General features: G+C 48.2%; 1 protein-coding gene across 1 annotated transcript in view; it reads left to right on the top strand.

The window, feature by feature from the left end:
- Positions 1 to 13,902, top strand: part of LEO1 (LEO1 component of Paf1/RNA polymerase II complex) — a 271,615-nt gene that overhangs the window by 241,510 nt on the left and 16,203 nt on the right. Inside the window, exon 11 of the mRNA XM_085644182.1 lies at positions 5,772 to 5,872. Coding sequence (XP_085500308.1) covers positions 5,772 to 5,872 — 101 coding nt within the window. The remainder of the gene's footprint in view (positions 1 to 5,771; positions 5,873 to 13,902) is intronic.

Genomic DNA, 13,902 nt, shown 5'->3' with positions numbered 1-13,902 from the left:
GCAGGCCTCTGGGATGTTTTCTTCCCTGGGCTTTATGGTGTTCTGTTACCAAATTAGATTTTTTGTTTTGAACTTCCTTACCAGGGTCGGGTAGTAGATGTTTGTGGGATTAAAATTGAGAGTGTGTGTTTTTAGGTGTGGCTGGGGTCTGATTTACTCTTATTTGTGCTGACCAACACAAGTCAAGTCTTACCACGGAAGCATCCGGTTCGCCCAAAGAAACACACTGTGGTCGATTTTTTCACTTAAGGATACTAACATGTCGAACTCCTCCCACACTGGTTGGTGTAAGTGCAGTGTGCATCCACTAGAGTGTCAACAGTGGCAGGGTGTTTGTTAGTCCAGCTCTTTTGCATTTATTTTTGCCCCTTTAGTAATAACAAGCATTGGCATAGCCAATAGGTCTCGCTTTTGGGACCTTATAAGTATTTAAATGTGCACCTGGATTAGCTGTAACATCTTGTTTATTTTCTGCAAGGCTTTCCACCCCTTTCCCACTTCCTGCTGACTCCGTGCTCCTTCCTTTTTTTTCTCATTCTAAATCCATTTTTCCCTTCACTGACCACTTCCCTCGATTTCACCTCCCTCTTCCCGCCTCTTATATCCTGTCTCCTCCCATCTCTCTTTGTCCTCTAGTTTTTGACCCACCCATTCCTAAAAAAATCAAAATAGCATACATCATTTTTTGCTCCTATGACTGCGGATAGCTTCTTTTGTTCAAGAATAACGATGCCTTTTTTTGCATAGCGCCTGCTGCATTGAGCGGGCCCTGCAACGGAGCTCAGAGAGGTTCTAAAAGCAGAATGTTTATTTCCGGAAGACAATTAAACGCGGTGATTCGATATATAATTTTAAAAGATATTTTATAGTATTGCAGTGTTTAGCTGCAACATGTACCATAATGTAGACAAAACAAAGCAGCATCTTTAAAGTGCGTATAAGTCCTGTAAACGTCATTTATTTCGGCGGGCACTTATCACTTTGGCTTCGTTTCATCTTGTGGAAATGAAATTCCCATGGTGCATCTTGCACTATTGGGTCTGGTCATTATTTCCTCCTAATCCAGGAGTTTATGAAAATATCCACTGTTCAGTTGCACTTGTCGGCGCAGTGTTGTTGCTTCGTAGCACTATAAGCAACATATGCTGTATTTACTCAACCGGATCGTTCTAATGCTCCTGTCCGTCAAATGAGCGAAAATCCGGTTCCAATTTCAGCAGCAGACGCACCAACCCACAGAGCTTTCCTCACCATTAATGTTTTCTTACCAAGTTTAACGAAACAAGGGCTGGGTTGGAAAAATGCGCCGATTTCGAGGAGCCATTTAAAAGGGAAATTACGGGGTCTTGGGGAATGGCTCACGCCCTGAGGGTGGTGTCGCCACGAGAGCTATGCCGGGAATGTCGCTGGGTTGTGACTTCATGTGAGAAAAGAGCAGGTAATAAAATGCAAATGCGGTCTTGATAAGACAAGCAAGTGAACACCTGGCCCTGCCTAATAAACGAGCATTTTTTTATTCACAGGAATGACACATTTTATAATTAGAAACCAGGGCTTGCATTCTTTACCTGGGACAGACGCAGATCGCAGCTCCCCCTAAATGTCGCCCCAGTTCCCTGTCTCCAGCCCCAACACACTTTCATGGAGGAAACATTTTTGGAAGGGGGCGGGGAGGGGCTCTGAAATCACACTGCATATTAGTAAAAGAGGTCACCTTCCGCTGTTTGCCTTCCTGTAGTGTGAGTCCCACATCTTACTCTGTGAGTAGTTCTGCGTTACTCCAGGCTCGGTCCCTTTGCACGGGTGCAAAGTGGTGCAAATGGCGGTGTCAATCAACTTTTGCAGAAAAAAAGTTTTGTGTGGTGTTGAAAAGTCGACACAAACACTCCACAAAACTGCTTCAGCTCACCTGGAACCAAGCACCTGTTAATATATGCAAAGTGGATGTAAAGTTGCGTAAACTCTGCAAACGCCCTAAGATTCCACACTAGGCTAGATCGACTTAATTGGAATGACCTAGCTTTGTATGGAATGCCTGCACTAGTTGAAAGCAGAGTCAAACAATAGGCAAAAAGAAATCTGCACGAGTTATTACAACTAATGCCTGTGAAAAAATAACATACCATTGGATATAACCATAGGCCCTTGCCTGCGCATATAAATATGCACGGGAGGGTGCCCCTCATGTTTAGATTGCCTTGGCACCACGCTGCAGAAATAGCGTTTTGTCTGGGTGAACATGAATGATGTCATCATTAGCGAGCAACTCTCGGTAAATATGGTGCTGCAATTTTACCCCCAGGCAGGGCCACTGGCATTATGCAATTCTGCGGCCATGGCTTTTTTTCGAGTAATTATGGATTTTCCGCTCTTGCCACATAATCCATCTGCTGCGTGAACTTCATATTTTAACCCCCAAATATTGTTCCTAACACAAACCTATAAAAAGTTACTTAAAAGGTCACAACATGTTCCACCTCGGTCTCTCCTCACCCTCCACCTGTCTCTCCTCACCCTCCACCTCCTCACCCTCCACGTCTCTCCTCACCCTCCACGCGTCTCTCCTCACCCTCCACGCGTCTCTCCTCACCCTCCACACGTGTCTCTCCTCACCCTCCACACGTGTCTCTCCTCACCCTCCACACGTGTCTCTCCTCACCCTCCACACGTGTCTCTCCTCACCCTCCACACGTGTCTCTCCTCACCCTACACGTGTCTCTCCTCACCCTCCACCTCACCCTCCACACGTGTCTCCTCACACTCCGTGTCTCTCCTCACCCTCCGTGTCTCTCCTCACCCTCCGTGTCTCTCCTCACCCTCCGTGTCTCTCCTCACCCTCCACGTGTCTCTCCTCACCCTCCACGTGTCTCTCCTCACCCTCCACGTGTCTCTCCTCACCCTCCACGTGTCTCTCCTCACCCTCCACTTGTCTCTCCTCACCCTCCACACGTGTCTCTCCTCACCCTCCACCTCACCCTCCACACGTCTCTCTCCTCACCCTCCACCTCACCCTCCACACGTGTCTCTCCTAACCCTCCGTGTCTCTCCTAACCCTCCGTGTCTCTCCTAACCCTCCGTGTCTCTCCTCACCCTCCGTGTCTCTCCTCACCCTCCGTGTCTCTCCTCACCCTCCGTGTCTCTCCTCACCCTCCGTGTCTCTCCTCACCCTCCGTGTCTCTCCTCACCCTCCGTGTCTCTCCTCACCCTCCGTGTCTCTCCTCACCCTCCACGTGTCTCTCCTCACCCTCCACGTGTCTCTCCTCACCCTCCACGTGTCTCTCCTCACCCTCCACGTGTCTCTGCTGCACGCCACACACTGCTGCACGCCTCACACTGCTGCACGCCTCACACTGCTGCACGCCTCACACTGCTGCACGCCTCACACTGCTGCATGCCGCTGCACGCCACACACTGCCGCACGCCTCACACTGCTGCACGCCACACACTGCCGCACACTGCTGCACGCCGCACACTGCTGCACGCCGCACACTGCTGCACGCCACACACTGCTACACGAAACATTGCTGCACGCCACGCACTGCTGCACGGCACACACTGATGCAACCGGCACACTGTTGCACACTGCTGCATTACTCACTGCTGCATGCTGCACGACACTGCTGCATGCAGCACACTGCTGCACGCCACAGTGCTGCATGCCGCACACTGCTGCACGCCGCACACTGCTGCACGCCGCACACTGCTGCACGCCGCACGTCACAGTGCTGCATGCCTCACACTGCTACACAAAACACTGCTGCACGCCGCACACTGCTGCACGCCGCACACTGCTGCACGCCTCACACTGCTGCACGCCTCACACTGCTGCACGCCTCACACTGCTGCACGCCGCACACTGCTGCACGCGGCACACTGCTGCACGCGGCACACTGCTGCACTCCACAGACTGCTTTTATGCGAGTTTATGCTACTGACATTGTAAATGACAATGCCTTTTGTTTTAAAACCAAAACATAAATAAAAGGCATTGTAATTTTACAATGCCAATAGCTCAAACTCTTATAAATGCGAGACCTATTGCATTGCAAATGCTTGTTTTACCGTCCTGTTGACGCCATGACTTCACTGCTCGCATTCAGGAACAACTTTTTTCTTTTAGCACTTCATCAGAGTACGTGTTTGCTTACTCTCCGCCCCGTGTGCTGCTTTCCCCTCTTCATTTCCTGTCCTCCCTCAGCCTACCCCCTCTGCCACCTCCAATGGCTACTTCATTGGTCTCCTTTCATCCCTCCCTACGTTTTCTTCGCGTTTAATTTTGTTGCTGTGGTGGTGCATCCACTATTGTTTTAAATCCGACAGAACCAAAAGGAAATGTATTCAACTGCATCCTATCCTTTCTGAAAGTGAAGCCCCAAGGAACTACCGGCCTCATCGTGAACCTTAAGGGTGCCTCAAAGACTCACTTCTAAGCGTCTATTCAAAGCCCGCTCGCCCCTCTCGTTGCACCTTCGTATTGGGTTTCTGTCACACATCCCCCGATGTCAACCGGCATTCCTCCTGCTCCAAGAGACCCAGGATTAGCAGCTCTGTGTCTAACGTCACAAAAATAGATGTCTTCTCTAGACTGTTTATACTTTCGGCTGACATTTAGTGTGCCTTTTCTAATAAACACCTCACATGCTAACTAAGCCAGCTATTGCCCAATTCCTTTTTGTTTCTTTCTTTCCACATCTGAAGTAACCCTGCGTTTGGTCGTTGTCACGTTTTTCAGTGGTCTGTTACTTCTGAATGCATCTTAAGCATGGTCTGAAATGCTTCACAACATTGACTAAATAATGGTTCAAATAAGTTCGTTAGGACGCAAATGTAGCAACGGTCATCACATATTTTTTCTCACTGAGGGCATGCCCAAATTAATCTTGTACTGATGTTCTGCCCAAAAACCACTAGAGGGAGACACGCAACAACATAATAGAGTTTGCCAGTTTACATTTCCCAAAACGAATTTACTGTAATTCTTCAGATTCTGTGCTTGCAATCGTGTTTTATTGTTTGGCACATAGCACAGAGTGGTATCATACTCTCTTTGTATTCTTTCTGTCTTGTTCTTACTCCGTCTGCATCCCATATTTCCTCTAACTAGCCTCGCTCCCTCCACCGCACCCCCTACAAAAGGCTGTTTTTCTCTGGTCTTGAATCTCTGTCTCCTTGACTTTTATCACTTTTAGTTTAGCCATATTTTCTGCCCCCTCTGGCCTTTTCCCTTAGTTTTTCTTGTCTTGTTTCCTAATTTATCAAAGGTATCTTTTCTGTTTTACTTTGCCCTTTTCAGTGTTGGACTCTCACTTCCTATACAGCATCACTGAATGTAAATTAGCTGCGTCTGTGGATTTCATTACAAACCACTTCTGTCACGCACTAGGGCATACATAACTGAAGGATGTCTGAAGGCAACATTGGACGATGTCAAGATGTAGTAATTAAGCAGAAAACATTTGCTCTAGCGAGATTTGGTTGAAAAGGTTGGATTGAAATGCACACTGACAAGCTAAGAAAGCCCAGGAGGACGTTGCAGATTCGATCAGTTTGTAAGACGGGTGGGTTCTGGCGTGGCAAAGTGGGATGGAGCGGGTACACGTGGCATGCCCTTTGCCCTCTAGATTTCCTTCAGTGGGGTCCTGGCACGAGCCTTTCCGTGTTATTGTTCTCTGTGGCTCTGCTTCATTGCATTGACAATAAGAGACAGCCAGTGTTGTCCTGTTACCGTTTTACCTCGCCTCTTGCTTCATTTCTCTTTTTTTCTTCTCCAGAGGAACGCGCAAGAATCTATTCATCCGACAGCGATGAAGGCTCGGACGACGACAAGGCCCAGAGACTTCTCAAAGCTAAGAAGATCAACAGCGACGAGGAGGTGAGCAGCCGCGCGCTCTTTCCATCTTGCCTGCGCTGTGTGCTTAATGCATGATGTGATTCAGAGAGACTTCGAGCCAAAAGGTTTTCGAAAACGTAATACTTGCAGTAAATATTCGCAATATCTTTGCATCTGTGCGCTGCTTCGCCGCCATAGTGTTCACATATGAGGTCTTCACCAGCTGCACAACCTTCTAGTGTTCAGTACAAGCATGGAGTCCCGAGGTGCATCTTCAGGCATCATCTCACACCAATATGTACCCTGCTCTCCCTCTTCACACTTTTGAAAGGACGACAGCTGCAAGTGACAGCAGGAAGAGGGGTGAACGCTGCTTTTCTAAGCATTATTTGGTGATTTACAGTCCGATGTATACGCTTAGCTGGATATTGAGGACGCGCGTCAGTGATCTACCCGGGGACTGTTGCCACTGCGACCCTAGTCGAGTTTTGAAAAGCTCTGTCGGGGCAGACCATCAGAGCCCATGCTCAAATGTTTTTCCACTTGGTATAATTTTTCACAACAATGAAACTTCCTGGTTGGAAGGCCTGAGACAAGAGTGTTTGAGGGTTGTCAGTCATCATTTGTATGACAATATCTGGCGCTCTCATGAACGGAAGCGCTACCTTGCACTGCAAATGGTTTGTCCCTCTTAGTGGTGGGAAGACGACCTCTGATTTGCAGCATTCCTCGTCATGGCATGAAGACTGTGATTGGAGCCCTTCCACAGGCTTGGTCGCCACATTACACGGACAGTAACTCCCTTTTCTGACGAAGAAAACCAGGGAAGAGAAATGAAAGGCCAAGCTGTCCTCATTTTTCCACAGATTTTCTGTCACGGTCTCCTGTGGTGAAGCATTAATTATGGCAGAAAAGTCTGTTTTCTGGTGGACAAATTATCGACCTCCCCATTTCAGGCTCCCTCCACTGCTGCTAAACCCCATACTAGATTTGTGCTGCGGAATCACGCATGCAGTCTGTTGGCGTAGCTTCGCACCCGCTTCCTCCCATTGCCTCGTTTTGGATTTGGTCACTTGCGGGGGCTGGCAGCATAGACAGTGGTCTCTCCCATCTTAGTACCTCCTCCCACTGTGGTACATTCTTCTTTTATGATTTCCTTTACAACCACCCCTACTATGGTTCTCCCTTCTCATAATTGTGTCAGTTTTAGCTTCTGGTTGCCTACAATGGATATTGGAAGCCACAGCTTCAAACCGCATACAAGACAGCAGATGACTCCCAAGCAAGCAGAGCAGCTCAAAGCGCAGTATCTTTGTGGAATTCCCATTCAAGCTCCTCTAAGGTCCTAAGAAAAAATCTCTAGCTGGCAAGCCTGTGCCCGTTGAGTGTTAGACAGTGAACCTATTAACCATGTTCGCATATTTATTAAATTATTACTGGTTGCAACTTTTTTAAAATCGAACTACTGAAATGGAAGGAGAGAGAAATACATAGAAATGATCATTGATTCTCCTGACAGGCATCTCTCTTGCATATACTTACCCCCAGTCACTCTTACTTCACCAAGTCTGAGGACACCAGGACCAACCTGAACTGCACATGACCAATGAGTTAGCACCGCAGAGACCCACTTCCAAAGTGGCCCAACAGTCCTGATTTTGCACCCTCAACTGACAACCGCAAGCCCTTGGGGCCCACAGAGCCCAGCTGACTTTGCTACTACGCACTTGAAAGCCCCAGCCCGGGTACCGCTAAACCGGCTATGCCACCCTTGTCCCCAGGACCCTTGTGACCCAAGCCCCCTACTGGGAGCTCCCAAAACTTGTCCCCCTCAGCAGCCTGTTTATAGTTGCACCCCCTTTTCTTTCCACTGGCGTAGCGCGCACAGCTACACTGGTACCAAACAACAAGCTGTGCCTGCTTGTCCTGAGGACCTTTGTGACCCAAGCCCCCCAGCTGGTAGCTCCCGGAGTTGTTCCCAAGTCCCCCTCTGCAGCCTGTTTCTAGTTGCCCCCGCTCCACTTTTTTCCACCGGTGTAGCATGCACATCTACCAACCCGACTAGTACCACTGCACCTGGACGCCCCAGAGCAGGTGACAAGTAACTGCTGGTGGTACTTTGACCCCTACAACCCTAAGTCCCAAAGGAGACCGCAGAAACCATTCGCAAATATGTCTATGCGACATATGCCTTTTCTCCCTTAGGGATGTATTGCTGCAAAAAGACGCGTTTTAATTGACTATTTACTTACCTGGAAAATTCATATTTAAAAAAGTACTTACTTAGATAATCAGGTTCTTGGTATCACAATTTATATAAAAATATAACTTTTCTTTCTAAATGGGTCTCAGATTTATTCCCGAGTGTGTGTCTCATTTACTGCCTCTGTGAGTACAATAAATGCTTCGCACTACCCTCTGAAAAGCCTAAACTACTCATCCACACTGCCACAAAAGAGAGCATTTAGTGTTTTCATTTTTGACTCTATAAACCAATAAAGGTTGCCTGGACTCTTTACACAGTGTACCTCGTTTTGGACCTCTACATAAAGAGCCATCTTAATACACAGAGTAGATTACCTCTGCCATCCTGACAGCCTACCATCCATCAAATTTGGAAATGACCATTGGCCCAGCAAAAAATCTCTGTATATTGAAAGTAACTGCTATGAAAGCAGTTCCTTTCCATGGACTTAAGGAAGAAACGTTTGGTTGATGGTTGCCATCGGTTTTGACAGCTGTTCACCAGACTTTCCCCCAATTTTTTTTGTTTCTGAAACTATCCCCAACGTGAAAAACAAACAGTGAATGACCCCCGCAACCTGGGAGTTTTTTCCCAGGGTGCAGGAGTAGTTATTTTTTTTTTTATATTTTGTCTCTTACTGTCAGGTTTTTCCTGGCGTGAAATTGGGCAGTTGGTATACTGTCCATCCTTTTGACAGCCCATACTCCATGGACTATCGGAGGAAGTTTTGTGTTAAGAGTCAACAGGGGTGCTATCGATAGAAAACTGAAGGTCATTTCATCTCTAAGTGAGACAGGCACATCAATGTCTCTCTCTGGTGTGGACTTGACTTCTGTTTGTACTACAGTACTGATAGCAATGGAAAAGTAGTGGAAGATTTCTGGTTCCTCGACAGCAGTACCGAATGTATGGAAGGCAAGCTTGCTCCAAGGCAGAAGCCAGCTCCTCTTTGTAACTTCATTTAACTCCTCCTCAACATACGCTCCCTGCACCGACACACCGTAGAGATCTGGGAACTGATCGACACCCTCTCGCCCGACGTCGCCTTCGTCACAGAAACTTGAACCGACACCACCTCCGGTCCCGACATCGCCACTGCCATCCCCGACGGCTACAAGATGCAGAGAAAGGACCGCCCCCACCGCCCAGGAGGAGGAATCGCCATTGCACACAAGGCCCCCCTCCGACTCTCCACGTCCAGCACGAGTGATCCTGACTCCACCACAGAACACCTCCACTTTCAGATCCAGACCAGCCTCAGGACCACGCTACGCGGCAACCTCATCTACAGACTGCCGGGGGCTTCGCGCCCAGTCCACAACCACCATCACCGAGCTCGCCGCACCCCACACCATCACCTCCACAGACTACATTCTACTCTGAGACCTCAATGTTCGAGGCATATGAGCTGCAGATCACACACTTAGGATAAGATCGCCATCTGGTGTTGGGCTCGGATGATTGCAGGTTGTTGTTGTCTTCGGAAGAAGCCTTTTGGTCACGAGATAGGTGACTCCTCCTCTGGACAACAGTGCGCATGGGCATCCACTCCATCCTCAGATTGTTTTTTTCCGCCATTGGGTTCGGATGAACTTTTCCACTCCGGCTGAAAACTTCTAAAAAAATCCAGCTTTCGAAGCGAAAAACCTTTACGACTCGACGTCGAAATTCAATCTGACCGGTTCCGGACACCGCTTATGGAAAGGACACCTTTTAAAAAATGCCCCCAATGTGGAGCAAAGTTCCCCCACAGTGACCACCACGAGGTCTGCAACCTGTGCCTCTCGCCGGAACATAACGAATCCAGCTGTCCAGCCTGCGCCGCATTCCGATCCAAGAAAACCATCCGGGACCGAAGAGCCATATCATGGCCAGACCAGTTCCAGAACCAGAGGACATCTTTGCCCAGGATGTCCCGGGAGAAGATTCCGAAGACCTCCAAATCATATCCGAAGTGGATGATTCCGATGACCTCATCACTCCGGGGCATCGAGTGAGTACCAGTGCCCCTACCCCAACCCCCCCAAAAAAGGCATTGGTCAAGACTCCGCCAGCTGGCCCCAGTCGCGACCGAAAATCGTCTTCAGAAGCCCCGCCCTCGGGCTCGGCTCCGAAGAAATATAAGCCTACAGGTGGCTCGAGCAAACCACATGTTATAGTACCCAAAAGGACTCTACCGATCATCCAAAACATAGATCGGAACCGAAATAATCGGCACCAAAGCCCCTTTTGGACAATGAAGAACTTTTTCGCCCTGATCCCACGCAAAAAAGGATTTATATCAATCCAATAACTGGACATGTCACCGCTGTGCCATACAAGAAAAGGAAGCTGGACACAACACCTTCTCCAGCTCCCATAAAGAAGAAGGAATCCGCCACCTCACCCATTCGTCCTTCCTCTCCTATATCACCTCTCACCCCACCCCCCCTGCCCCCACCTCCTTCTCCTCTACCATCTCCTTCCCATACACCACCTCCACAGGATGATGATGATGACTTAGGGGGAGGGGGTGACCCGGATGACCTTAATGATCCTAATGATCCTTTCACACTCCCGGATACGGCACCCTTAGATGACTGGGCTTACCTTTTACCTGATATTCCTGATCCCACTACATACCCCTCCAAACCCTCCCCTCCAGATGACCACCTAGGGTTTGGGCAGCTGATAAACAGGGCGGCACTTTTCCATGGCGTCACCATGCATTCAGATACACCCGAAGAAGACTTTCTTCTAGACACATTCGAACAGTCTCAAAAATCAGTTCAAATCTTGCCCATAATTAAGGGAGTCATAAAACACGCCACAGAGGTTTTTAAAGACCCTGTCAGAGCTAGGGTTCTTAACCCCCGAATTGAAAAAAAATATAGACCTGCCCCACAAGATCCCACTTACATTAAAGCACAGCTCCCTCTAGACTCTTTAGTAGTTTCAAACGCACGAAAGCGGGCTAACTCCCAAACAGGAGACACACCGCCCCCAGACAAAGAGTCCAAGCTATTAGAGGCCTCGGGCAAAAGAGTTGCAGCACAAGCTGCTAACCATTGGCATATTGCCAACACACAAGCCCTATTAGCCCGATATGATAGGGCTCATTATGATCAGTTAGAAGATCTTTTACAACACCTACCAGATCAGTACAAATCCCAGGCCAATGACCTCATCCAAGAGGGGAAACTCATATCTAACGCATCGATCAAATGTGCACTAGACGCCGCGGACACTGCTTCTAGGGCGGTCAACACAAGCATACTACTTAGACGCCATGCATGGCTACGTATTTCAGGCTTTAAGCCGGAAGTACAAACAACAATACTTGGTCAACCATTCAACCAAGAGCAACTATTTGGGCCTGCAGTAGATACTGCACTTGAGAAGATGAAAAAAGATAACGAGACTGCTAAATCAATGGGAGCATTACAGTCTCCACAACCACGAGGCTCCTTTCGACGCTCCTTCTATAGGGGAGCCTCCAAAAATATTGGGACAGACACCTCTTCCACTTTCAAAACCTACGCGCAAACATCCCCTAACAGAGGATATTTTAGAGGAGGATATAGGGGAAACAACACCAAGGGCCGAGGTCGGGGCAATACCAACACCCGCACCTCTCCAGCCACTAAACAGTGACTTGCCTCCACTCCCCCCAGACCATTCCACTCCGCTCGGGGAAAGACTCCAACAGTTCCTACCTGTCTGGAATTCCATTACAACAGACAAGTGGGTAAGACAAATTATCCAGTTTGGTTACTGCCTCGAACTCACAAACACCCCCCCCCACACATACCACCCAAACACCGTCCCATGTCACCACACCATCTTACACTCCTCAAACAGGAAATTCGGTCCTTGCTTCAAAAACACGCAATAGAACCAGTTCCACTCCAACATCAGGGTACAGGAGTATATTCTCTTTACTTCCTAATCCCCAAAAAGGACGAGACGTTAAGACCCATACTCGACCTCAGACTACTAAATCAGTACATACACTCAGATCACTTCCATATGATCACTCTCCAACAAGTCCTCCCACTACTTCAACAAGACGACTTCCTTGCCACATTGGACCTCAAGGACGCATACTTTCACATCCCCATGCATCCTGCTCACAGGAAGTACCTAAGATTTGTGGTAGACGGACAGCACTATCAGTTTGCGGTCCTCCCATTCGGAGTAACAACTGCACCCAGGGTATTCACCAAATGCCTAGAAGTAGTGGCAGCGCACCTCAGGAGACAACAAATCCATGTCTTCCCGTATCTCGACGATTGGCTCATAAAAGCCAATACTTTCGACAAATGCGTTCTCCACACTCACCGCACTATTCAAACCTTACACAACTTGGGATTTACCAACAACTATCCCAAATCTTAACTGCAACCCTCCCACATACATCAATATCTGGGAGCCACCATAAATACTTCCAAGGCCATAGCTTATCCCAGCACAGCCAGGATAGCCAACATACAAAACCTCAGCTTAAAATTTCAAACTCAACACTCTCTTCCAGCAAGAGTGTTTATGCAACTGTTAGGCATGATGGCGTCATGCATCTCCATTGTGCCTCACGCACGACTTCAAATGCGTCCCTTGCAAGAATGTCTAGCACAACAGTGGAACCAGGCTCACGGACAACTTACCGATCTGGTGTTGGTGGACAGTCGCTCACTTCGCTCACTGAAATGGTGGAACACCATCAACCTGTCGAAAGGGCGACCGTTCTTAGAGCCTCTTCCACAAGTAGTGCTGACAACCGACGCATCTCTCACAGGGTGGGGAGCCCATCTCCTACAACACACCACTCAGGGCAAATGGACCACTCAACAAAAACTGCTCCATATCAATCACCTAGAACTTCTAGCGGTGTTCCTAGCACTGAAATCTTTTCAAGTACATCTAAGGAACAAAACTGTCCTCATCCGCACAGACAACATGACGACCATGTATTACATACAAAAACAGGGGGGGACACATTCTCTCCAACTGTCCCAACTCGCACAGAACATTTGGAGATGGGCAATTCCCCAAAACATCTACCTGCTAGCGGAACACCTTCCAGGGGTTCACAACCAGATTGCCGATCTCCTAAGTCGACAGACACAACAAATCCACGAATGGTAATTACACCCCAAAGTCTTACTCCCATTCTTCCAAAAATGGGGCCAACCAGACATAGACCTGTTCGCCACACACGAAAACGCAAAATGCCCAACCTTCGCCGCCAGGTTTCCACACCCACAGTCGAAGGGCAATGCAATATGGATGAACTGGTCAGGCAGATTTGCATACGCTTTTCCACCTCTCCCACTCATTCCATTTGTGGTACGCAAGCTCAAACAGTCTCTAAAACTGATTCTAGTAGCTCCCACTTGGGCACGTCAACCCTGGTTCACAACACTTCTGGAACTCTCGCTAGTTCCACATCAAAAACTGCGCCTTTCCCCGGCCTTATTAACCCAGAACCATGGAGAAATCAGACACCCAGATCCACAGCAACTGAACTTGGCGATCTGGCTCCTGAAGTCTTAGAGTTCGGTTACCTCAATCTCCCACCAGACTGTATGAATATCATAAAAGAAGCTAGAAGACCTACTACTAGGGCATGTTATGCTGCAAAATGGAAAAGATTTGCCATTTACTGCACTAACAATAATGTACGTCCACTGGATGCTTCCATCCAAAACATTATTTGCTATTTACTACACTTGCAAAGATGCAATTTAGCGTATTCCTCCATACGTCTACACCTAGCAGCGTTCGCAGCCTACTTACAAAATCGACAACACTTGTCACTATTTAAGGTACCAGCCATCAAAGCCTTCAT

Source organism: Triturus cristatus, chromosome 3_1 (genome assembly GCF_964204655.1).
Source record: "Triturus cristatus chromosome 3_1, aTriCri1.1, whole genome shotgun sequence".
Lineage (NCBI taxonomy): Eukaryota > Metazoa > Chordata > Amphibia > Caudata > Salamandridae > Triturus > Triturus cristatus.
This window is presented reverse-complemented; position numbering and strand designations above follow the sequence as displayed.